This window comes from Canis aureus, chromosome 34 (assembly GCF_053574225.1).
Source record: "Canis aureus isolate CA01 chromosome 34, VMU_Caureus_v.1.0, whole genome shotgun sequence".
Lineage (NCBI taxonomy): Eukaryota > Metazoa > Chordata > Mammalia > Carnivora > Canidae > Canis > Canis aureus.
The window spans coordinates 11,831,984-11,857,083 of record NC_135644.1 but is presented as its reverse complement, the minus strand read 5'-3'; the positions used below and the strand labels follow the sequence as shown (position 1 = coordinate 11,857,083).

Sequence of the window (25,100 nt, the reverse complement as noted above, 5' to 3'; positions counted from 1 at the left end):
TGAGATGGTCACCTTTACTTCTGACCAACCAACCAGCTATCAGTTGGGGGTTCCAATGATCCCCTCCTCAGGTTTGATAATTTGGTAGAGTGGCTCACAGAACCTAGAAAAGCACTTCACTATTACTGGTTTATCATAAAGGATGCAACTCAAGACAGCCAACTAGAAGAGATGCACAGGGAAAGATGTGGGAAGGGGCTTCCATGCCCTCTCTGGAGGGCCACCCTCCCAGTGCCCTGACGTGTTCACCAACCTGCCAACTCTCTGAACTCCATGGTTTAGGGGTTTTTTATGAAGGTCTAATTATGTAGGCATGATTGATGAAATCATTGGCCATTGGTGATTAAAGTCAATCTCCAGTCCCTTCCCCATCTCAGAGGTGGGCAGATGAGGCAGGGGGGACTGGTAGAGATAAAAAGTCCCAACCCTCCAATTATGTCTCGGTCAACCAGTACCCATCCTGAAGCTATCTAGCCCCCACTCTGCCCCAGATACCAATCATCTCATGAGCATACAAAAGACACTTGGAACTCTCTAGAGATTCTGAGGGTTTGAGAAGCTGTGTGTCAGGAAGTGGGGACAAAAGCCAAATATATATTTCTTATTACGTCACAGTGCTCCTTTTAAAAATGTTTAAAGTGTCCTAACAATAGGTGCTGACTGGTTAATCCTCTGAGGATCTCAAAACAATTTATAAATACCCCTCCTCTGACTCTAAAAGAGTAAAATGGGTCTTCTCGTTTTTAAAAGCCTACTGATCCTTTTGAGCTCTCTGAGCTTGTACTGATCCAATCTACGCTTGTAACTTTGTTGATCCCTTTGCGAGAAACAGACTGGATTATCAGAGTTCTGGGACAGACAATAGAAGGCCAGAGTCTAAAGACCATCAGCCAAATACCTGGCTGAAACATTTTAATTAAAACTGTTCTGCTAATGGGCTTTTCTTCTTTGTATGGTTATAAATACCAAGCAGCTTACCTAACTTGTCCTGGCAATTCCTGAGCCCAGGAGTTCTCGAAGTGCGGCCCTAAACGAAAGCTCAGCATCACCTGGGAACTTGTTAGGCCTGCAAATTCTCAGCCCACCCCAGATGTACTGAATCATAAACTCTGGGGTGAAGCCCAGCAATCCGTGTTTTAACAAGTCCTCCAGCTGATTCTGATGCTCGATAACATTTGAGAACCACTGCTTCTCTTCCCCACCCACCCCCCAGCCCCACATCGGGAGGAATTTGCTCCAATTGACTCACACACTCAAGTCCAATCACAAGCGTATCTAGACCTGGGTGGTGGTTACCCGAGTACGTAAATCCATAAAACCTCTCCAAGCTCTACACTTAAGATCTATTTTACTTGATATAGTCAAGCCTCAATTTTTTTTTCTTTTTTTTAAGATCACAGTCAGGGGCACCTGGACGGTTCAGGGGTTGAGCATCTGCTTTCAGCTCAGGGTGTAATCCCGGGGTGCTGGGATTGGGTCCTGCACGTCTATCTCTCTGCTTCTCTCTCTGTGTCTCTCATGAGTAAATAAATAGGTAGATAGATAGATAGATAGATAGATAGATGGATAAATAGATAAATAAATAGATAAATAGATGGATAAATAGATAAATAGATGGATAGATAAATAGATGGATAGATGGATAAATAGATAAATAGATGAGTAGATGGATAAATAAATAGATGGATAAATAAATAAAGATGGATAGATAAATAGATGAATAGATAAATGGATGGATAAATAGATGGTAAATAGATAAATAAATGGATAGATAGATAGATGAATAGATAAATAGATGGATAATAAATAAATAGATAAATAGATGAATAGATGGATAGATAGATAGATAAGTAAATAAATAAAATCTTTAAAAAAACCGCATCAAACTATTTCTAAGAGAGCGGGTTGGGCTGGGCTTGTCCCAGTGCCGCGGGCGGCGGCGGCAGGAGGCGGCAGGGCGGACCCGGCAGGAGCGCAGAAGGGCCCCCGGGAGGCGGGAGGCGGTGAAGGAGCCGGTGGACCCCGCTGCCCACGCCAGTCCCCGAGCGCGCGGGCCGGGAGGCGGCGGGGAGCACGGGCCACCCCCCGGGTCCCCCCCCCGCCCCGCCCCGCCCCGGATCCCCCCCGGGCCCCCCCCCCGCCCCGCTCCGGATTCCCCCCCTCCCCCCCCTCGCCGCTCCAGCCTCGCAGACGCGGCCCGGCCGGGCAGGGACCCGGAGCGCCCCCCCCCACGCCTGCTCCTGCGCCCCCCGCGCTCCCCGGGTCCCCCCCGGATCCCTCCCCCGAGCTCGACTTGCTCCCGCGCTCCCCGGGGTTACCTGAGGTTACCTGCCCGCAGCCCCGCAGCCGTTCCCACCCCCGCCAGTGACGTCCCTGCATTTCCCAGACCGGTCAGCTGGAGGCAGGCGGTCCAGGCAGTTCGGGCTCCGGGAATCACTCCGTTTTCTGTCTTTCTTTTAAAAAAGATTTTATTTATTTATTCCCGAGAGACACGCAGAGAGAGGCCGAGACACAGGGGGAGGAGCAGGCCCCCCTCCAGGCCGGCTCCCCGGGGACCCCGATGTGGGCCTCGACCCCCGGGCCTCAGGATCACCCCCCGGGCGGAGCCGAAGGCAGCCGCTCAACCACGGAGCCCCCCAGGCGCCCTCAGTTTTGTTTGTGATGCTCCCATTGCACCACTTTCACTGCTGCGGATGCTCGTTAGTTCCGTTGTCCACCCAGCACCCAATCTTTCTATGTTGGGTGAGTCTTCCATCGTCTCCAGCGTTTGTGGGGAAAGACCTCCTTCCCACTCCAGAACCGGAAGTGGACTCCATGCCCTGGGAGTTGGCACAGGCCTCTGGGGCCCTGGGCCCAGACAACCAGATGCTGCCACCTGCGACTTGAACTCTTGGGCAGTAACATAACGATGAAGGGGCCACGGAGAAATTATTCACTGGGACAGCAAGGCCCTGAGCTAATGTGTGACCTCGCCAGCTAGCTAGTCAGGACCAGTTTCTCTTCTTGGTCTCCTCTGGCCACCTTAGAGCTCGCTGTCCACTCCTCCCTTCTGGGAGACTTGGGCTCCTTCCCCCCAGATCCCAGGGACACCAAATATCCACAGGGCAGTACTGCGAACCTTCCCCGGGGTTGCTGGGCCTGATGGTGCAGGAGCTGGGCTTCCCTGGTGATTCCTGCTTGAATGAAGGTAGTGGCCGTGGAAATGCAGTCACTTTTACTTTTATTGATAACTCCCTCCCTTTCACTCCTCATGAATAGATTCAAGTGCATGAGCTGTAGACGTGAAGATTGAGTCCCAGGCCTCTTATGTGGGCAATTGTATCAACAGCTAAAATACCCTGGGATGCAGCATATGCCAGGAATGGTTCATAGTGTTTTATGTGCATTTAAACTCAGCGCGATCTTCACATGGAGGAAGTATCATTACTCATATTTTAGGAATTAGAGAAGCAAGACACAAAGAAGTTAAGTAACTTGCCCAAGGTTACCAGCTAGAAGGTAGTGGGGTTGTGCTGCAAACCTAACTGATCTGCTTTTAGAGTCATTACACCAAGGGGGTGCCACCTATTGAAACAGGAGAAATGAGAAGAACAGACTTTATGAGGGAGGACGATGGGTTCAGTTGATGAGCATAATTCTAGGGTGCCTGGGTAATGCCCAAGTGGAGGTCTTCATCAGGCAGTTGAAAATCTGAGTCTAGAGCTCAGGTCAGAGATTGAGCTAGAGATAGAGATGCGGAATCATCAGTGTATAGATGTACCTGGAGCCATTAGGAGTGGGAATGATCATTCAGGGAGAGTGTCTAGAGTAGAAAAAGAAGAAAGGTTCTGGAAGAGACATTTGGGGATTATAAGACTAAAAACCTATCAAGAAGTCTAAGAGAGGTGGAGGAAAAACAAGGAGAGTACAGTGATCTAGAAGTCAAAAGAAGAGATTATATCTTAAGAAGAAGCGATGGCCAGTGGCATGGCATGCTCCCGATATCCCAAGTGTAATAAAGGCTGGAAAATGTTCATTAGATGTGGCACCACGAAGGCAGCTGGAAATCTTGGCAATACAGAATCAGTGGAAGGGCATCGGTAAAGGCCGGACTGGAGGGGCGCATGGAGGGAAGCCCTTTAAAGTTGTCTGATTAAGAAGGGGAGGTGTAGTAGGGTGACAGTAGAGACACGAAGTCAGGGGAAGGCTTTTGTTCACAAAAGGAGAGGACTGGAATTACTTACATAATTATGGGAAGAAGGATTAAGGATGTCATCGGGTGGTCAGCAAACACTGGTGGTCCTGAAGTCCTGGTCGTGCTCCCCAGGCTGGATGTCAGCACAGGGTGACAAGCAGGCAATCAGAATGCAGAGTTGGGGCTTTGCCACGCAGGGCAGCAGAAGTTCAAGAACATGGGCTTAAAAATCTTGGAAAGAGTGTGATTGAAATGACAGGCATGGCATCTTAGACAGAAGAGACAGTGGAGGCAGGAGAGGAGGGGCTGATGGGAAATATGCAGGGAGGAAGGAGTAAGAGCTTAAGGCCAAAGAGAAGGGTGTTTGAGCAAGGAGTTCCAAAGGGGGGGAGTTTTGGGTCAGGATGGCCCATGGTGGGGCCAGGGAAGCTGAGCTGAGATCTCAGCATGAAGGTGACGTCCCTCAGTTATCAGCCCACCCTTGTGGGTTAGAGGGACAGAAGCTTCAGGTCCTGCCAAGGGACATATTAAAACGACAAGGCAGCCTGGTGCACAAGACTCCATGATGTCCGAAGGCTGGAAGAAACGCTGTTATGGGTGGAACTGTGTCCCTTCAAAGTTCCCGTGTTGGAGTCCTAACCCCCAGGACCTCAGACTGTGACCTTATTTGGAGGTTCAGTCTTGAGAGGTAATCAGGTTACAATAGGACCTAATTCAATATGACCCCCCTTGTAGGCGGGGGGGGGGGAGTCTGGACAGGGAGAAACGCGCTGAGGGAAGATCATGTGAAGACACAGGGAGAACATGTGAACATGAAGACGGCCACCTCTGAGGCGAGGAGAGAAGCCCGGCCCAGACGCCTCCTCACATCCCTCACAAGGACCCAGCCCTGCCCACCACCTTGATTTTGGACTTTGATGAGATGATAAATGTCGTCGTTTCGGCCATCCAGCAGCCCCAGCCAGTGAGTACAGATGCCCTCCCCAACTCTCCCGGGGCCTCCCCTAATTTACATTACTGAATAGAAATTAGGCCGCTGCTGCCAAAGGGCCTGGGATTACAGCGATGGCTTTGGTGTGTGTGTGTGTGTGTGTGTGTGTGTGTGTGTGTGTGTGTGTGTGCAGAGTTCCCTGAAGTGCACAGATGCCTGAGTCCTGAGCAGAGTCAGGACTCACTGGACGAAGACGGTGGGGACGCAAGTGGGAGGACGGGCCTGGTGTCCGCTCACCACCTGAGGGGCCAGTCCTCAGGACTTGCTCAGCCTACTACTGGTTTTGTGGTGCTCTCCTCACTCCCATTCCTTTGGGTCTTGAGGAGTAGCCACACACAGGTTGCTTACGGTGATGAGGCATTGAGCAAGGATCCTCCAGAACGTAAGCTCGAAGAGGGACGTAGGGTTTCAGGCAAGAACTCAGTGGACGCTGAGAGGAGCAGCCAGTTCCCCGTACCTTCCCCCGAGCTGTTTGGTTACAGCCAGAAACACTCAAGGACACACTCTCCCAATCCACGTTTCAAATTAAGTAGCTTTTAAATTTTATTTCTTCCTACCGCCAAAGGGATTCTTGATCTCCAGTCTTCCAAAGAATAAAATGAGGAAAACTTTGCTAATTTAATATGAGCAGCCGTGGTGAGACTCCCACTCCAACCGTGTCCAGGACCGTTGGCCACCAGCCTTCCGGTGATGGTCACTGCAAGGACAAAGCAGAAAAACAGGGACAGCTCCAGAGGGCACGTGACCTGGGGGACTTTCTCATGGCCGACAGTTCTGGGCCTAGAATTCCTCGTCCGCTCTCGCCTAACTGCCTCTGTCCTGAGCACCAGTCTCTGCTAAGTTTCCAGCTTCCTTTGGTAGGAGTGTCCACCTTTCAAGGGGTTTGCCTGCCTCCACCTTGCTCTTCCCAAGTGACATTTGGGCTCAGGACAAGGCTCAAATTTCATAATGGCACCGAGGAAGGGTGGCCCAGTCCCTAAGCTGTCATCCTGTCTTGGTCGGTATCCTTTGAGGTCTTGTCTGCCGTGTGGCCTGGTGCCCCCTGGCCGTGTGCCATTGGTGGGTCCTGCCCAGAGTGACCCTGCCACTTTTCCAGGCTCTTGAGTCTCTCAGCACTTCCGGGCCCCTTCTTCGCAGTCCAAGTCCTCCCAGCTGGATTCCTTGTCCTATTCTGGAGGGTCTGGGCCCCAGTGAAGCTGCCCTGCAGACAGTCCTGCCATCCACTGCTAACCTGCCTCCCGAGATCATATTGTTCTGGCACCATCCTAAACAAGGCATCTCTAGGAGGCTTAGCACCTTTTTTTTGTTTTTCCCCATGTCCTGGAAATCAGGAAACAAGGCCATCTGCTTTGAGTTTCTCCAAATCTATCTGCCGGCCATCATCACCCCCTTACATCAGAATTTTGGCCCCAAAGTGGGGGTCAAGGAACAGACCCTCACATGTGTTGAGTACTCGCCCCCTCCGTCCCAATCTCTCCAAGTTCCTTCTTAACCCAGAAGGCATGACCTTTATGCCCATTCTGCAGTGGTCTTCTCAGGAGCTCTTCCTATGCTCTGTGATTCAGTTTCCAAATTTAATTCTCAGTGTTAGGATCCGTCGTGAGAATCTTCGCCTCATTCAAGTGCTTCATTCTTGCGGTGGAAACCCGTGACTAGGGATCCCCGGGAGGCGCGGCGGTTTGGCGCCTGCCTTTGGCCCAGGGCGGGATCCTGGAGACCCGGGATCGAATCCCACGTCGGGCTCCCGGTGCATGGAGCCTGCTTCTCCCTCTGCCTGTGTCTCTGCCTCTCTCTCTCTGTGACTATCATAAAAAAATTAAAAAATTAAAAAAAAAAGAAACCCATGACTAGCTCTTCTACACGTGGCTGTAAAAGGCCAGTTTTGAAAGTTAAAACTGAGCTATAAATTCCTTGTTCTAAACTGGATCCATCAAAAAAACCAAAATTAAATAAATAAATAAATAAATAAATAAATAACTGGATCCATCAGTCCTCGGTCGCTCATGCCCTTAGAAAACTGTTCTGCAAGGGATCCTTGGGTGGCTCAGTGGTTTGGTGCCTGCCTTTGGCCCAGGGCATGATCCTGGAGACCCGGGATCGAGTCCCACATCGGGCTCCCTGCATGGAGCCTGCTTCTCCCTTCTCCTGTGTCTCTGCCTCTCTCTCTCTCTCTATCATAAATAAATAAATCTTAAAAAAAAGAGAGAGAAAACTGTTTTGCTTGATGGTTGGGGGAGAGGGTGAGGGTCAAGAAAGGAAAAGCGTATCACTTAATATTACACGTTACCCCGGTACAGAACCCTAGCTCTGTCACTTCCTGTGTGACCCTGGGAAAATTATTTATCTGCCCCGAGCTTTGCTTATAATCAGCAAAATAGAGAAAATAAATAGAGCTTACTCATAAATTTGTTTGGGGCCTTCAGTGAGATAATTCGGGTAAAGCGCCCAGTGTAATATGTGGCACAGTTCTGGCTTTTGCACACGCACACCAACTCGTCAATTCCATTTTACAACAAGGCGGAGTATCAATGGACAATGACAAGAATGTTCTAGATATGTGGAACGACGAGGTGGTTGTATATGGGAGAGGTACTAAGAGGTTGCAGACTCCAGTCCACCAGTAAATTAGGCCAGGGGTGGGTTAAACTCCCAGGAGAACGTCTGGAAGAGTCGAAGGCCGTCTCCAAGGCATGCCAGTGTTCCGAGGGGGAGCAGACGAGGCGTGAAGGGTGAGAGGGACGGGGGAAAGCAGGGCAGTGTGACATTAGAGAAGTCGAGGCACGAAATCCCTCCAGTAAGGAAGGACCGAGTGCTTGAGCAAATGCTGCAGGGCGGCCCTGGGAGCCCAGATTCCAGCCCACCGAGGCAGGCAGGCCGTGGCTGGAGGCAGGAAGGGCCAGCAACCTGCAAGGAAGGGAATAGGGCTAAGGCGAGGCAGTCACTGAGGAACTGTGGGGTTTGTCTGTCTCTAGGACAGGAGAGACGTCCCATCGTCGCAGGCCGCAGCCTGGGGAGTCAGTGGGGGGGAAGCGGGGAGCACAGAGGGAGGGCCATCCTGGGGCGGCCTGAGCATCGGGCCGGGCTCCCACAGCAGGACGGGAGGAGACCAAGTGGGCCCAGCTGTACCTAAGTGTGTAGACTCAGGGGTGGGGAGTGGGTGCCTTCCCAGCCCCTGGCTTCCCTTTCATCTGTGAGGTCATGGGCAGGGCCATTGCCTTCAGAGAGATGGCACACGGATAAAGGGCTGGAGAAGGAAGGGTGGTGGTGACACGGGGGTCGGGGTGCATACAGAGAGGGGGCACCGCAGGGCTCCTTGATCACCCAAGAACGCAAATTGTCATCACACGCTTTGAAAATGCAACATTTTAAATGTGGGGAGGATATTTTGGGGGGCTTCAAAGTGGAGACTGTGTTTATCCCATTGGCTATGAACACACTATTGGAACCCATGTGTAAAGCAAGGAGCATTCAATGATATTTGGTGCGACAGGGTTTCATCTGTCCAGTGTTTTACAGTCATAAGCCTGCCCCAAACCCCAACTACGTAAGCTCTTTAATGTTTTAATATTAAACTAAAGTTACCTGGTAAAATAAACCAATAGTGAATGGAGTCCAAATTTTCTACAAGAAACTTAATGTTCTCTGGACTTTCAAAATATGTCTACCTACCTACCACTAGGTGGTGTTTTGTTCAATTAATTCAAAAGTAAAATTTTCATTTGATTCCTTCCAGAAGGAAAATGTATTGAAAAGTAAACATGCTGCCAGCTGCATTTCAGCCCTATTTACCTTTTTCTCCCCTTGAAAGGATCCAGGGAGTGGGATGATGCAGGGGGCCAAGCCCTATGTGGAAGAGAAGCATGAATGTTGCCTGGTGGAGAGATCACTTTGTGTTTATAATTTTATATCTTCCTTTTAAAATGAAAATTTCGTACTTAAAAAATCAAATTCCCTTTTACATAAAAAAATATTGATTAGCTTTTTTTTTTTTTACCTCCTTATTTAATAGTGCCTACCACTCCTAAGGTAGACATACTAAGTCTTCTGTAATTTAATTATTTCATTAAAAATGGGGTGTCTGGGTGGCTTAGTCAGTGGAGCATTTGGCTCTTGGTTTCGGCAAACTTTATTAGAAACCAAAATTACGGATCTCCGATGAAAGCACTCCAAGCTAGAATGAACTATTTAAGTAAAATAAAAACATTTTTCTCTCACTAGAAATGGCAACTAGGATTTTATGCATCAACCCAAAGACGTCCTTTCCCTCTGTATCCAACTTGGGTTGGAACCTGAATTCTGCTACTTACCAGCCCCATGACCTTGGACAAGCCTCTAAACCAGAGGCTCTTCTGCCCCTAACGCCAGTATCTGTCTCCCAAGATTGTCATGTTGAACAGATTTTTTTTTTAATGTAATGTTGTTTTAATGTAATGTATCAAGTTTCTTGATAAAAAGCAGAAATTAAGTACGAGTGCATTTTTTCTTTATTTTAAAGATTTTATTTATTTCAGACACAGAGAGAGAGAGAGCATGGGGTGGGGCAGCAGGGGCAGAGGGAGAAGCAGACTCCCCACTGAGCAGGGAGCTAGGTGTGGGACTCGATCCCAGGACCTCATGACCCAAGCTGAAGGCAGATGCTTAACTGACTGAACCACCTACGCGGCCTACATTTTTTCTTTTAGAATCGTTGATATCTTTGCTTGAAAATGCTAAATAACATCGCAGCTGTGCAGACTCTCTTGTTTGCTTTCCCCCTTCTGTTTGGTTCAGGTGTAGACTAGACCCACAGTGAGGCTCCTCCATCCCTTCTCCGTTGTTCTAAGAACTCTGAACATTCCACATTTTGTGATGCTCTTTGACTTTGCTGAGGAGTAGGGGTGACAGGGCAGGGACCTCATAGCTTCCCTCCGACTCCAAGCATCTTTACTGCCTCCCAAAGCCTGTCCCTCTCCCAAATGAGCCCCATTATCCGTCATCTCATGTCATCCAACTCCCTCACCCCCAGCATCCACTCTTTCTCAGGTTGGAGCACCTATGACAGCTCAGTCTGCTTTCCCCAGTCCCTTCTAGACTTCCATGAAACAAAACATCTGATCCTATGGCCCCTGGGGAAACAAACAGAGGGACTCACCCATTGTATTCCACATTTATGCTAACTCCTCACCTAATCTCACTGACAACGATGCCCCTATGATCCCACAGCAGACGCTGGACGAGTGCGCACTTTGGAAGCAGTTGGTAAGAAACAAACCAAAGGACTTTGAGAACCGAACATTTACCCCAGGACTCTACACCAAACCCCAGCCTGATGGACTTGGGGCTTTCCCTCCAGTGTACTCAAACCTACTCTTACCCAGTTTAAATAGCTCTTTCTAAATCAATGATCAAATCCACACCTCCCACTCCCCCTCCCCCTGCTGCCCAAATGAGCAAAGAGCAAAATCTGGCTATAGGAGAAGCTCTGGCTCAGGGTTGCGCACACTTTGCCTGAGCCCCTTCCTCTTCTTGTAGCAGGAGGTGGGCTGGTGATGAGGTCCTGGGCTGGAGCCTCTTTGGCAAGGGTGATGGCAGGTGACTGCAGACCCAGAGCACGAAGGCCCAGCCAACTGCCTACGGCTACGGCATAGAGTCCAAAGAGCGCTCAGAATGATGGGAGAGCTAAGAGGCCACATGGACTCTCTGATGGTCACTGGCCACCCTCCCTACACCAGCCCTCCTGATGGCAAGTTATATTAAAAGTCTGCTATATAATGTCAGGTGAGCTCCAAATGACACCTAACTGCAAATCCAACTCTTCTGTGACACTCTTTTCGCACTCTAGCTTGGCTATGTATTAAAATATTTCAAAAATAAAATAAAATATTTCAAATATTGGGGCTCCTGGGTGGCCCAGTCAGTTAAGCATCCAACTCTTGATAGAGTTAGATAGACCTGATCTTAAGATCTTGAAATTATTTTTTTTAATTTTTAAATTTATTTATGATAGTCACACAAAGAGAGAGAGAGAGAGAGGCAGAGACATAGGCAGAGGGAGAAGCAGGCTCCATGCACCGGGAGCCCGACGTGGGATTTGATCCCGGGTCTCCAGGATCACGCCCTGGGCCAAAGGCTGGCGCGAAACCGCTGTGCCACCCAGGGATCCCTTGAAATTATTTAAAAAAATTTCTTGATTTCAGCTCAGGTCATGATCTCAGGGTTATGAGATTGAGCCCTATATTGGGCTTGCTCTGGGTGTGGAGCCTGCTTAGGATCCTTTCTCTCCCTCCCCTCCCTGCGCCCTCCCCATCGTCACATGCTCTCTAAAATTAAACACACACACACACACACACAAATATTATATACCTATTTTTATGTATGGGGAAGAGATAGAGTTGTATTCCACATTAGCTCTATCTGCCATCCCGAAGTTCTCCCCAACGATAATAAACCTAGAATTCCAATATTAAAAACAAAAAGTTAATGAGGAAAGCAGAAGCACTAGTTTTATTTTCGTTTAAAATATATTTATTTCATCTTACCCTATGCATCTTTTTACATGGTTATAATTAGAACATAAATCATGATTTTAATGCTTGTTTAATATTCATTGGGTTCCCATGCAATGCTTTTGTAGTGAATTTCTTAATGGCTTCTGCTTGTTGTTCAAGTAGAACATAAATATAATCTAATTTAGAGTTAGATACACCTGATCTTAAGATCTTGAAATTATTTTTTAAAATTCCTAATCTGGGGGTGCCTGGGTTGTACAGTTGGTTGACGTCTGCCTTTGGTTCAGGTCATGATCCCAGGATCCTGGGATCGAGTCCAGCATCGGGCCTGCTGCTCAGTGGGGGGGGGGGGGGTCTGCTTCTCCCTCTGTTGTCTGCCCCTCTCCTCGCTCATGTGGTCTCTCTCTCTCTCAAATTAATAGAATCTTTATTTTTTTTTATTTTTTTTAATAGAATCTTTAAAAAAAATTCCTACAAAAAAAAATTCCTAACTATGGCTCTCCTTCTAAACACAATTTTTCTAATAGACTTTCCCTTTAGGAAGATACAAAGTTGTTCTAAGTTTTAGAAAGAAGTTCTATATTTTGAGATGAGTTGCTTAAATTGGGGCTATTTTGGTTTGTCTTGAAGGAGGATGATGTAGTACTGGGTCGGTATCTCTCCTCTGACCAAAGGAGTATTTATATTTCACTCAAATGAAAGAATGGACCTCGGAAGCATGATGAACACAAGAGAAAATCTCCACAGTGGCAGTTTAGGGCATCAAATCACTGGCCATTTCTTTCAAATGTTAGTCAAGTAAATGTGCTCTTGCTGTAAGGATTTGCAATTATTTAAGATTACAAACAGCCTCATGAGAAGTAACATAAGGGGACAGGAATTTGGTCATGGTGTTTGAGTGATCTCAGTCCTACAACTCTAAGAAACTGAATTCTGGGGCAGCCCAGGTTGGCCCAGTGGTTTAGCGCTGCCTTCAGCCCAGGGTGTGATCCTGGAGACCCAGGATCGAGTCCCACGTCGGGCTCCCTGAAGGGAGCCTGCTTCTCCCTCTGCCTGTGTCTCTGCCTCTCTCTCTCTCTCTCTGTCTTGTGAATAAATAAATAACACCTTAAAAAAAGAGAGAGAGAGACTGAATTCTGTAAATAAGCAGTGAGCTTGGGAGAGGATATAGAGCCTCGATTGAGATTACCGGCCCAGCCAACACCTTGATTTCAGCCTGTGACACTCAAAACAGAGAAGCCAGTTCTGTCAACGCCCAGACTTCTGGCCTAAAAAAAAAAACTGAGATAACAAATAAGTATCGTTGTAAGCTGATAAGTCAGTGGTAATTTGTTGTACAAATAGAAAAATGAATGCATCTTTTACCCAATGATCTGTTTTATTGAGTTACCATTGACATTTAACATATTAGTTTTAGTTGTACAACATAGTGATTTAATATTTGTATATATTGCAAAATGATCACCACAGTAAGTCTAGTTAACATCCATCACCACACATGGTTATAAAATTTTTTTCTTAGGCTAAGAACTTTGAATATTTATCCTCTAAGCAACTTTCAAATACGCAGTACAATATTATTAACTATAGTCACCATGCTGTACATTCTATCCTCACTGGATACGGAGTTTATACATTTTGACCCCTTGCACCCATCTTGCCCATCTCCCCACACCCCCAAATCTGGCAACCATCAATCTATTCTCAGGAGGTTTTTCTGTTTTGATTTTATTTTTTAAGATTGTACGTAAAAGTGAGATCATACAGTATTTGTCTAGGTCTATCTGACCTATTTCATTTAGCACAATGCCCTCAAGGGTCATCCATGTTGCCACAAATGGCAAGATTTCCTTCTTTATAATAGTACTCCATTGGGGGTGTGTGTGTGTGTGTGTGTGTGTGTGTACATTGGATATACATACACACTCATCCATCTGTGAACACTTTAGTTTCCATATATTGGCTCTTCTAAGCAATGCTGTAATGAACATGAGGGGGCATATATTTTTTCAAGTTAGTATTTTAATTTTCTTTGGATAAATACTCAGAAGTGGAATTGTGGACCATATGATATTTCTATTTGTTGTTGTTGTTTCGAGGACACTCTATTCTGTTCTCCACAATGGCCACCCCAATGTACATTCCCAACAGTGCACAAGGGTTCCCTTTTCTCCACGTTCTCATCAACACTTATTTTTCTGATAATAGCCATTCTAAAGTGATACCTCATTGTGGTTTTAATTTGTATTTCCTTGCTGATTTGTGATATTGGCCGTCTGTAGGTCTTCTTTGAAAAAATATGTTTCTCTGCCATTTTTATATCAGATTTTGGGTTTTTGCTATTGAGTAGGAGACCTTATACTTGCTTGGTATGAGTTCTTGATATATTTTTGCTATTTCTCCCGACCAGACATATGATTTGCAAATATTCTTCCCCATTCCATAGATTGCCTTTTCATTTTGTTGAGGGTTTACTTTGCTGTACAGAAAACTTTCAGTTTGATGTAGGCCCACTTGTTTATTTATGCTTTTGCTGCCTTTGCTTTGATGTCAAATCCAAACACTCATCACCAAGACTGATGTCAAAGAGCTTACTGCCTATGTTTTCTACTGAGTTTTAGGAGTTAATTTTAGTGAATGGTTTAAGATATTGTCCAGTTTCATTCTTTCGCATGTGGCTCTCCAGCTCTTCCCACACGATTTCTTGAAGAGACTGTCCTTTCCCCATTGTATATTCTTGGCTCCCTTGTGTAAATTAATTGGCCTTATTTGTGTGACTGTATTTCTGGGCTCTCCCTTCTCTTCCATTGATCTGTGTCTGTTTTTATGCCAATCATACTGTTTTGATTATTATAGTTTTTTATGTAGTTTGAAATCAAGGAGAATGATGCCCCAGTTTTGCTCTTCTTTCTCCGGATTGCTTTAGCTAATTGGGGTCTTTTGTGGTTCCATACAAATTTTAGAATTATTTTTTTCTATTCCTGTGGAATTTTGATAGGGATTGCAGTGAGTCTATAGATTACTTTAGGCAGTACGGACATTTCAACACTATCAGAACATTTGAACAATTTAATTCTTTCAGTCTCTTTCCATTTATCTGTGTCTTCTTCAATTTCTTTCATTAATATTACATAGTTTTCAGATAGGTTCTTTGCCTCCTTGGTTAAATTTATTCCTAGGTATTTTATTCTTTTTGATGCAATGATAAATGGGATAACTTTCTTACATTCTCTTTCTTCATTATTAGTGTATAGAAATGCAACAGATCTTTCTGTATTCATTTTATATACTACAACTTTACTGATTTCAATTATTAGTTCTAACAGTTTTGTTGTTGTTTTGGTGGAGTCTTTAGGGTTTTCTAGGGGTCACCTGTAAATAGTGACAATTTTATTTCTTCCTTTGCAATTTGGATTCATTTTCTTTGTCTTGCCTACTTGCTCTGGCTAGGATTTCCAGTACTATGTTGAATGAAAGAGCAAAACCAGGCCTCTTTACCTTGTTCTTGATCTTACAGGAAAAGCTTGTAGTTTTTCACTCCTGAGTATGATGTTAGTTGTGCCCTTATCATATATGACTTTTACCATGTCAAGGTACGTTTCCTATATATTCACTTTGTTGAGAGGTTTTATCATAAATGGATGTTTAATTTTGTCAAATGGTTTTTCTGTGCCTTTTGAGATAGTCATAGGATTTTTAGCCTTCATCTTGTTAATGTGGTATCTCACACTGGTTTGCAGACAATGAGCCACACTTGCATCCCTGGTATAAATATCATTTGATCATGATGTATGATTCTTTTTTTTTTTCAGATTTTATTTTTATTTATGAGAGAGAGAGAGAGCAAATGTGAGAGCAGGGGAAGGAGCAGAGGGAGAGGGATAAGCAGACCCCATGCTGAATGTGAGGCCCAACATGGGACTTGATCTTAGGACCCTGAGATCATGACCTGAGCTGAAATCAAGAGTCAGATGCTTCACTGAGTGAGTCACCCAAGTGCCCCTGTGTGATTCTTTTAATGTTTTGCTGAGTTTGGTTTGCTAATATTTTGTTGAAGATTTTGAATCAATGTTCATAAAGGATATTGGGACTGTATTTTCTCGTGGCATCCTTGTCTGGTCTTGGCATCAGAATAATGCTGGCCTTGCAAAATGAGTTGGGAAGTGTTCCCCCTCTTCTATTTTTTGGAAGAATTTGAGGAGTGTTATTGTCTTTAAATGTTTTGTAGAATTTGCCAATTTGGTTTTGGACTTTTGTTTGTTGTGAGGTTATTGATTACTAATGAAGTCTCCCTACTTATAACTGGTCTCTTCAGATTTCATATTTCTTCCTGATTCAGTCTTGGTAAGTTTAATGTTTTTAGGAATTTATCTCTTCCTTCTATGTTGTCAATTTGTTAGCATATAATTGTTCATAGGGGCCTTTTATGATCCTTTGTATTTCTGTGGTACTAGTTGTTGCATCTTTTTTATTTCGAATTTTGAATCTTTTTTTTTCTTGGTGAGTCTGACTAAAGCTTTGTCAATGTTATCTCTTCAAAGAACCAGCTTAGTTTCATTGTTCTTTTCTATTGTCTTTTTAGTGTCTATTTAATATATTTCTATTCATTTTTATTTTTATTTATTTTTTATTTTTTAAAGATTTTATTTATTTATTCATGATAGTCACAGAGGGAGAGAGAGAGAGAGAGGCAGAGACACAGGCAGAGGGAGAAGCAGGCTCCATGCACCGGGAGCCCGATGTGGGATTCGATCCCGGGTCTCCAGGATCGGCCCTGGGCCAAAGGCAGGCGCCAAACCGCTGCGCCACCCAGGGATCCCATTTCTATTCATTTTAAAAAAGATTTTAACAGAGAAAGAGAGCAGTGGGGAGTGGCAGAGGGAGAGGGAGCAGACTCCCTGCTCAACAGGGAGCCCGAGGATGTGGGGCTCCATCCCAGGACCCTGGGATCATGACCTGAGCCAAAGGCAGACATTTAACCAACTGAGCCACCCAGGGGCCCCCATTTATTTCCATTCTGATCTTTGTTATTTAGTTCCTTCTACTAAATGTGGCTTTCCTTTGTTCTTTTTCTAGTTCCTTGAGGTGTAAAGTTACATTGTTTATTCGAGACTTTTCTTGTTTGTTGATGCAAGCATTTATCAGAATTAACTTCTCTCTTAGGACTGCTTTTGCTGTGTCCCATGTTTTGCTGCATTGTATTTTCCATTTTAGTTTGTCTCAAAACGTTTCTCTTTTGATTTCTTCTTTGGCCAACTGGTTGTTCAGTGGCATGTTGTTTAATCTCCAACTAGTTTTGAATTTTTGAATTACATTTTCTGAAAAATTATCTCTTTATCAGGTTTTTAGGTTATTGTTATGGAGTTGTTATTCTACTATTTTATGTCTCTGCTAAATTTAATCCCTTCTCAACATTGTTATTTTTTTGTTACAATTTAAAAAGTTTACTGAAGTAGAATCTTATATAAGGAAAAGCACACTAACCATAACCCTTTCTTTCGATTTTTAAAATATTTCTTCCCCAGGGGTTTGTCTTTTCCTCCATTCCTTCTTCAAAAGCCAACTTTGAGCGTTGTAACTACTCTCATTTAAAAAAAAAAAAATCCATTTCCACTGGCATTTTCCTTTATCATTTTTTTAGTGTTCTTTGTTATTGTTTTCATAACTTTAGATTGTTAGTTCATTTTCAACCTTTCTTCTCTTCCTATTTAAGTTTATGAAATTCCAGCTATGCACTCCATGGTCCTATTTTAGCAGGAACTCTCAGGCTTTGACATCTTGGGTTTTCAAGATCTTGCACTCTTAAATAACAGTTAAAAGAATTCTGGGCTGTTGTTCATCTCTCAGTGTTTTTCAATTTTTAAAATGAACTTTTTTGGGTTGGGGGGGCTTCAGAAACACCATCAAGTAGAGAAAATACTCCTGTGTTAACATTTAGCAAGGATTCTTCAGCACTTTAAAGATATTATTCCCTTTTTCTTCTGACATCCGTTACAAATCCATTGTCATTTTTTTTGTTCTTGTTCCTCTGTTGCTCTGCTTTTAAGATTGTCTCTTTGTCTTTGGTGTTCTAAAGTATTAATGTGGTTTGTCCAGGTAGAGATTTAGATTTATGGAAACTGTTTCTTGAATTTGAGGATTCACATCTTTATTATAGATAATCTCCAGTCATGATCTCTTTGAATATAATTTCTCCCATTCTTTTAGTTCTTTTTTCTAGAATCCCTATTAGACACACATAGGAGCTTCTTAATCTACTGTGACTCACAACTTCTCTCTCTTCTATTTCCTTATCTCTTCACACATTGTATGATTTCTTCAGGTCTAATTTTACTATTCCCTGCTTCTAGTCTACACTTAGCATACTTACCTTTTAATTTCAATATGTATATTTTTCACTGGTAAACGTTCTAGTGATTATTTTTCAAATCTCCCTGTTCATATTTCATAGTGTCTCATTTTCTTACAGTTTTGAGTTTTTATTCCTTAGTCATTTTAACGTGTTTGTATTTTCTTTCAGATTATTGTTTTATTAGTTCAAGTTCTTGGTGCTCTAATCCTCCTGTTGTTTGCTAATCCTATTTTGTGGCAGTTTTGTTCGTTTGTTCCAACATACACTCGTTTTTAGTCAGGCAATTTTTTCCTGATGCGACACTTGAGTATGACCTGGATTGCAGGAATGTTCACTTGTAGAAATCTTGCATTTGTCCCCAAAATTATCCTGTTAATTTTTCAGCTTGATTTCATAGATCATGTGGATGGTGCACATGGAAAAAATGGAACTCAACTGCACAGAGCAGGGGTGTTCCATTTTTCAGGGGAGACTTTCTTTTAAGATTGTATTTATTTGACAGCGAACAAGCATGAGCAGGGGAAGCAGTGGGCAGAGGCGGAGAGAGGAACAGGCTCCCCGCTGAGCAGTGGGGCTTGATCCCAGGACATTGAGATCATGACCTGAGCAGAAGGCAGACGCTTAACTGACTGAGCCACCTGGGGCCCCCATGGAACATAGGCAGTAACAAGTTTTCTTTTGTCTTTGTGCTTCCAAGGTATTCCTTTAATATAAGGGTGTAGTTTCAAAAATCAGAAAGCCCAGTATTTCTCTGCCATCCCGATGGGAGATAAAATCCAAGTGCCTATGAAGTTATTGTCACTTGCTCAAACCATTGTACTGTCCTATAGGTTAAGAAAAAAATTCTCATTGCTAAATTAAGTGGCAATTTTCATCTTCACAACCTTTGACACTTTTGTTGCATGTAAATCATTTGTTTTAAATTTTGCTTCTGCTGAGTGAAGTAAGTCAGTCGGAGAAGGACAAACATATGTTCTCATTCATTTGGGGAATATAAATAATAGTGAAAGGGAATATAAGGGAAGGGAGAAGAAATGTGTGGGAAATATCAGAAAGGGAGACAGAACGTAAAGACTGCTAACTCTGGGAAACGAACTAGGGGTGGTAGAAGGGGAGGAGGGCGGGGGGTGGGAGTGAATGGGTGACGGGCACTGGGGGTTATTCTGTATGTTAGTAAATTGAACACCAATAAAAAATAAATTAAAAAAAATAAATTTTGCTTCTCGTGTCTGTGGTGGAAAACACACTTTTATTTGGCATGAGATGGGTGTATATACTGATCCTGCCACTTACTGGCTGTGTGGCACATTAAATAACAACTTTTGAGGTTGATTTCTTATTTAAAATGAGGATGGGGCGCCTGGGTGGCTCAGCTGGTTGAGCATTCAACTCTTGGTTGTGATCCCAGGGTCGTGGGATTGAGCCCCGCGTCGGGTTTCACACTCAGTGAGGAACCTGCTTGGGATTCTCTCTCTACTCTCTTTGCCCTTCCCCCCTACACACTTTCTTTCTCCAAAATAAATCAATCTTAAAAAATATATAATAAAGTGAGATAATGCCATCCTCATAGGATTCAGAGGTTATAATAAGTTAATATCTATAAAAGTATGTAATATATTGTAGAGCACCACAGAAACGAGTTATTATACTATCTGGGTTCTCTCTCTCATAATCATATGGTAATATTCAAGACTTGATCTTCCGCCTGTCTCCCATTACATCTTGTCTTTCAAATAATTCAAGATAATTAATTCAGTCTCAGGATTTTAACAATCAACTTCTAAATTTGCTGTCAATTCTTTTTTCTTAGTAAAACCGTGTACTATCATAGGGTTGGGATAATGATTGAATGAGATAAATGGAGGTACCCTAGTCAACAATATACTCACTGGAAGGTATTATTACATTTTTATGTGCTCCTTGGATATTTACATTTTTAAAAATTCGGTATAATTAATATAGTGTTTTATTAGTTTCAGTTGTACAGTATGGTGATTCAACAATTCTATATTATTGCTCATCCCGGAGAGTGTGCTCTTAATCCCCTTCACCTATTTCAACCCCCCACTCCCCACCTCCTCTCTGGTAACCACCAGTTCTATATATTTAAGTCTGTTTTTTTTCTTTGCCGATTTGTTTTCTCAAATTCCACGAGTGAAATCATATGGTATTTGTCTTTCGCACAGACTTATTTCATTTAGCATTATACCCTCTAGATCCATCCATGTTGTTGCAAATGGATGTTGCAAAAGATTTCATTTTTTTACAGCTGAGTAATATTCTATTCTATTCTACACACACACACACACACACACACACACACACACACAAACTTCACTCCATCTATTCACGTATCATCAATGACTTGGGTTGCTTCCATGACTTTGTTATTGTAAACAATGCTGCAATAAACATAGGGGTGCATATGTCTTTTTGAATTAGTGTTTTCACATTCTTTAGGTAAGTACCCAGTAGTGGAATTACTGGATCATAACCTACTTCAACTTTTTACAGAACTTCCATACTGTGTTCCATAGTTTGCCTTCCCACCAGAAGTGCAAAAGGGTTCTTTTTCCTCCACATTTTTGCCAACACTTGTTTTGATTCTTGTGTTTTTGATTTTTTTTATTCTGACAGGTGTGAGGTGCTATCTCAGTGTGGTTTTGATTTGCATTTCCCTGATGACGAGTGATGTTGAGCATCTTCTCAGGTGTCTGTTGGCCATCCGGATGTCTTCTTTGGAGAAATGTCTGTTCACGTCTTCTGCCTGTTTTTTAAATGGATTATTTGCCTTTTGGGTGTGGAGTTGTAGAAGTTCTTTACATATTTTTGGTATTATCCTTTTATCAGGTATCTCATTTGCGAATATCTTCTCTCATTCAGTAGGTTGTTTCCTTTGCTGTGCAGAAGCATTTCATTTTGATGCAGTCTCAACAGTTTATTTTTGCTTTGTTTCCTTCGACTTAGACTTATCTAGAAAAATGTTGCTATGGCTGATGTCAGAGAAATTACTGTCTATGCTCTCTTCTAGGATTTTTATGGTTTTAGGCCTCTCATTTAGGGCTTTAATCCATTTTGAGTTTATTTTTGTATATAGTGTGAGAAGGTGGTCCAGTTTCATTCTTTTGCATGCAGCTATCCAATTTTCTGAACACCATTTGGTGAAGAGACTGTTTTCTCCCCCACTTGTATATTCTTGCCTCTTTTGTTGTAGATTAACCAAATAACTGTGGGTTTATTTCTGGGTTCTCTACCTATGTGTCTATTTTTGTACCAATACTATATTGTTTTTGATTACTATAGCCTGATAGTATTTCTTGAAACCTGAGATTGTGGTTATCTCCAGTTTTGTTCTTTTTCAAGACTGCTTTGGCTATTTGGGGTTTTTTTGTGTTCCATACAAATTTTAGTATTATTTGTTCTAGTTCTGTGAACAATGCTGTTGGTATTTTGAAAGGGATTGCATTAGACCTGTAGATTATTTGGGGCAGTATGTTAACAGTACTTGTCCAACCAGTCCATAAGCATGAAGTATCTTTCCATTTGTTTGTGTCATCTTCAATTACTTTCACTGATGTTTCATAGTTTCCAGAGTACAGGTCTTTCACCTCCTTGGTTGAGTTTATTCCTCAGTACTTTACTCTTTTTGGTGCATTAGAGATGGAATTGTTTTCTGCTACTTCATTATTAGGGTATAGAAATGCAATAATTTCTGTATGTTGATTTTGTATCCTGTGACCATACTGAATTAATTGCTTCTAGTAGCTTTTTGGTGGAGTCTGGACATTTGTATTTAATCTCCAAAATACTAATCTCCTGTCCTGCTCAAATTAGCTCCCTTTCCCAACTTATTCTTCCACCATTCCCATCTTTTAAGCTTGAAAAATGGGAGTCTTCCTTTTTTGCTTTTCATCATCTTTTAATCTATACATTCTATAGGTATTTCTTGCAAACTATTTCTTAGACCTATTCCTTTTGCTACCCATTGGCCCTTCTTCACTAGTCCTTATTACAACTCATGCCTGAATTACTGCAACTTGGTAGCTGATTTTCATGTGGGCCAGCCTATTATTATCTGTTCCTTAATCCACTTTTCTCATGTCCCTTTTCTGAAATGTCCCAGTCAACTTTGAAGGCCTCTATAATCTTGACCTATTCTAGCTACGCAGTATCATTTCTCATTCCCAATCTTTTTCCGGTTTCTCCATTGTCGTGTGAACATATTTCTCTAACCTCTTGTCATTCCTTTCTTCTTTCAACCCCAACCTCATTCATAATTTAAGATGAAGCTCAAATCTAATGTGGTCTCCTTTTCTGAACTTACAAAAACCTGTTTTGTAAGTTGTACATTGTGATTATTTCCTATCATATGTGTAACAAGTATGCTGTTTTTCCAAATGGATCCTACTTGAAGGTAGGATCCTGGTCTTTATTTCTTCTATGGTCCCTGTAGTCCAACACCTCAGTACAAAATAGGTGTTCACTAGTACTTAACAGCCAAATTCTTCTCTTCCATGGCCTGTCATTTAATGGGCCAATCAATGCTCATAAGTACTTCCACCAGCAAGAGAAACCTAAAATAATTTTTTATGTTAGAAATTCTAGTGAAGGGGCACCTGCGTAGCTCAGTCAGTTGAGCATCTGACTCTTTGATTTCAGCACAGGTCACAGAAGGTCATGAGATCTAGCCCTGTACTGGGCTCTGTGCTGAGCATGGAGTCTGCTTGAGATCCTCTCCCTCTGCGCCACCCTCCACCCCCACCCCACTCACTTGCTCTCTCAAATAAAATCTTTTTTTAAAAAAAGATTTTATTCATGAGAGACACACAGAGAGAGGCAGAGACATAGGCAGAGGGAGAAGCAGGCTCCCTGTGGAGAACTTGATGCGGGACTGGATCCCAGGACCCCAGGATTACAACCTGAACCAACGGCAGATGCTCAACCACTGAGCCACCCAGGTGCCCCCAGTAAATATATCTTAAAAAAGAAATTCTGGTAAAAGATTGGGGTGGGGAAGAATTCTGAGAGGGTAAAATATTTTTAAATTAATACGATTTTATATATGCCTCTGATTACAGCAAGCACACAGATGTCTTTTATGCAAGTTCTTATATTACAAAACAATGTCAGTTTCAACAACAGCTATTTTTGAGGCACTCATACAGCTTCTACAGATAAATAGGACACTTATTAATGAAAATGATAATGGAAACATCTTTTCAAAATTGTTATCTAATGTTACCTTGTCACAAATACACTCTAGTCCATAAAAAAGAACTGCAGCCAGTTTTATTCTACCTTTAATATTATGGAAAAGATTTTAAGAGCTTTGCTTGTAATGTGTTAACTTAAGCTGTTGACAAGGATGTTTATGCATTAGCAGATTGCCTCATGGTGCTGGAAGTCACCTCAGAAACCATTAGCTGAGCTGAATAAATTGAGATGTAAAAGAAGTACTTTCTTAAACTTAGCAGTTGGGGAAAGTCAATAGTTATTGGATTAATTTTTTAAATGTCCAAATTAATTAATGCTAGGATAGTTACATTATCCCCATTTTTTCACTGATGTTAGTTAGACCCTATGACAATTTTAACAAGTACAACTTATCAAAATGGACAAAGGAACTTAGCTACATGTTTAAATTAAAAGATTACTAGTAGAAAAACATGAAACAATACAGTAATAATGGGTAACGCGAAAGGGTTTACTTTTGAACATAAATGTATTGACAAATTTCATTTCCTCATAAACATAATGCACTTGTTCCCAGTGGAGAAACTTACAACAAATAACTCTATCATCTTAAATTCTGCTAAGTAAACCCCATTAAATAATTATTGCTTAGTTTTTGTGTCAGGCTATAGAAAATCGCATCTCTTTCTAATTTACATGCTTTTAAAAAAATCAGCAAATATAATTTTAAAAGGTCCTCTTTTGGGAGAACATTCTTTTTTGGGTGGTGGTGCTGCGTCTACTTTCACAGAAAGCAAAACCTAGGATTAGTGAATAGAGTAAACCAACCTTTGACGTGACAAGTTAAAAATGAGATTTAGACTCAAATATTTTGTCAAATAATTGAGATAATGCATGATAAAACCATGGCAACTATTTTGTTAAATTATAGCTCAAGGAATGGTCTTAAACGTAAAATTTAATACAAAATAAAGAGGCAAGGGAAAGCACTGTGACGATGACCAGGTTATACTAATGACTTCCCCTTCTCAAAAAGCCACTGGAAAAATTTTCATGTTTGAGAAAAAAGATGCAGCCCACTGGCCCACTGCTGAATAACAAAACCCATTTAGAGTGCCATGACATATTTGATATTTTACAATTAACTTTAGATTTGGTGCTTTGGACTGCTACAATACAATAAAACTATATTTTATTGTAGGTTCCAGTGTCACATGGCCTTTGTTATTTTAGAATATATCTTTTAGTTTTGAAACATTTTCACTGATTGTGCTTTTTCTATGGCAATATATATAATTGGCAACTCACCATTTACTTAAATGGTAGGATGCTTTTTTCCAGAGAGGTCTTTATTCTAAATTTTATGTGTGCTTTTCTCCCGATAGAAGGATGTTAACTCTCTAAGATCTTAATATTTTGCCTCAATGAACACCCATGTCTCAGTCAATTATTAGACTGGAAAGACTTGTACTTTAAAAAAAAATGTGAGAATTTGTATTTATTAATAGTTTAAAGAAGAAATGATTTTCCATAACTACATCAGACACAAAATAGTATAACTTTCCTTCAAAAGTAACCATTATCCTATGGTCAAGGTATGTAGGAATGTCAGATTGAAAATATTTTTCTTCTAAATGTCTTTCAGAATTAATTGCCTTGATAACTGTGTTCTCTAGGCATTTTTCCCTGTGTTTCTGTGCATGTGTGTATTACATAAATGAAGGCCTAGGAGTAAACAGGGTTCTCCCATAGTTACATTCTCACAATTCTTAATGTCAAACATTAAACACTATATAGTCTGAGATGCAGAGTTAATAAAACTACATTTAACAGTAAGTATACACCAGAGACAAGATTATCTTTCCTGTCCTCTGAAACAAATCAATGCAAATGTTTGACCTT

The 25,100-nt window shown here is 42.4% G+C and overlaps 1 protein-coding gene across 3 annotated transcripts in view; it reads right to left on the bottom strand.

Moving 5' to 3' along the window:
- Positions 1–5,686: 5,686 nt before the first annotated feature.
- ATF2 (activating transcription factor 2) overlaps positions 5,687–25,100 on the bottom strand; it is a 106,760-nt gene continuing 87,346 nt past the window's right edge. Inside the window, exons 17-18 of one of the 3 annotated variants that reach the window (XM_077883507.1) lie at positions 11,508–11,593; positions 5,833–5,862 (exon numbers count right to left, since the gene is read on the bottom strand). In XM_077883507.1, coding sequence (XP_077739633.1) covers positions 11,514–11,593 — 80 coding nt within the window. In that variant the 3' untranslated portion in view covers positions 5,833–5,862; positions 11,508–11,513. Of the gene's footprint in view, positions 5,863–11,507; positions 11,594–12,119; positions 12,935–25,100 lie in introns of those variants that run through there. The other 2 variants (XM_077883504.1, XM_077883508.1) reach the window with 2 other exon arrangements.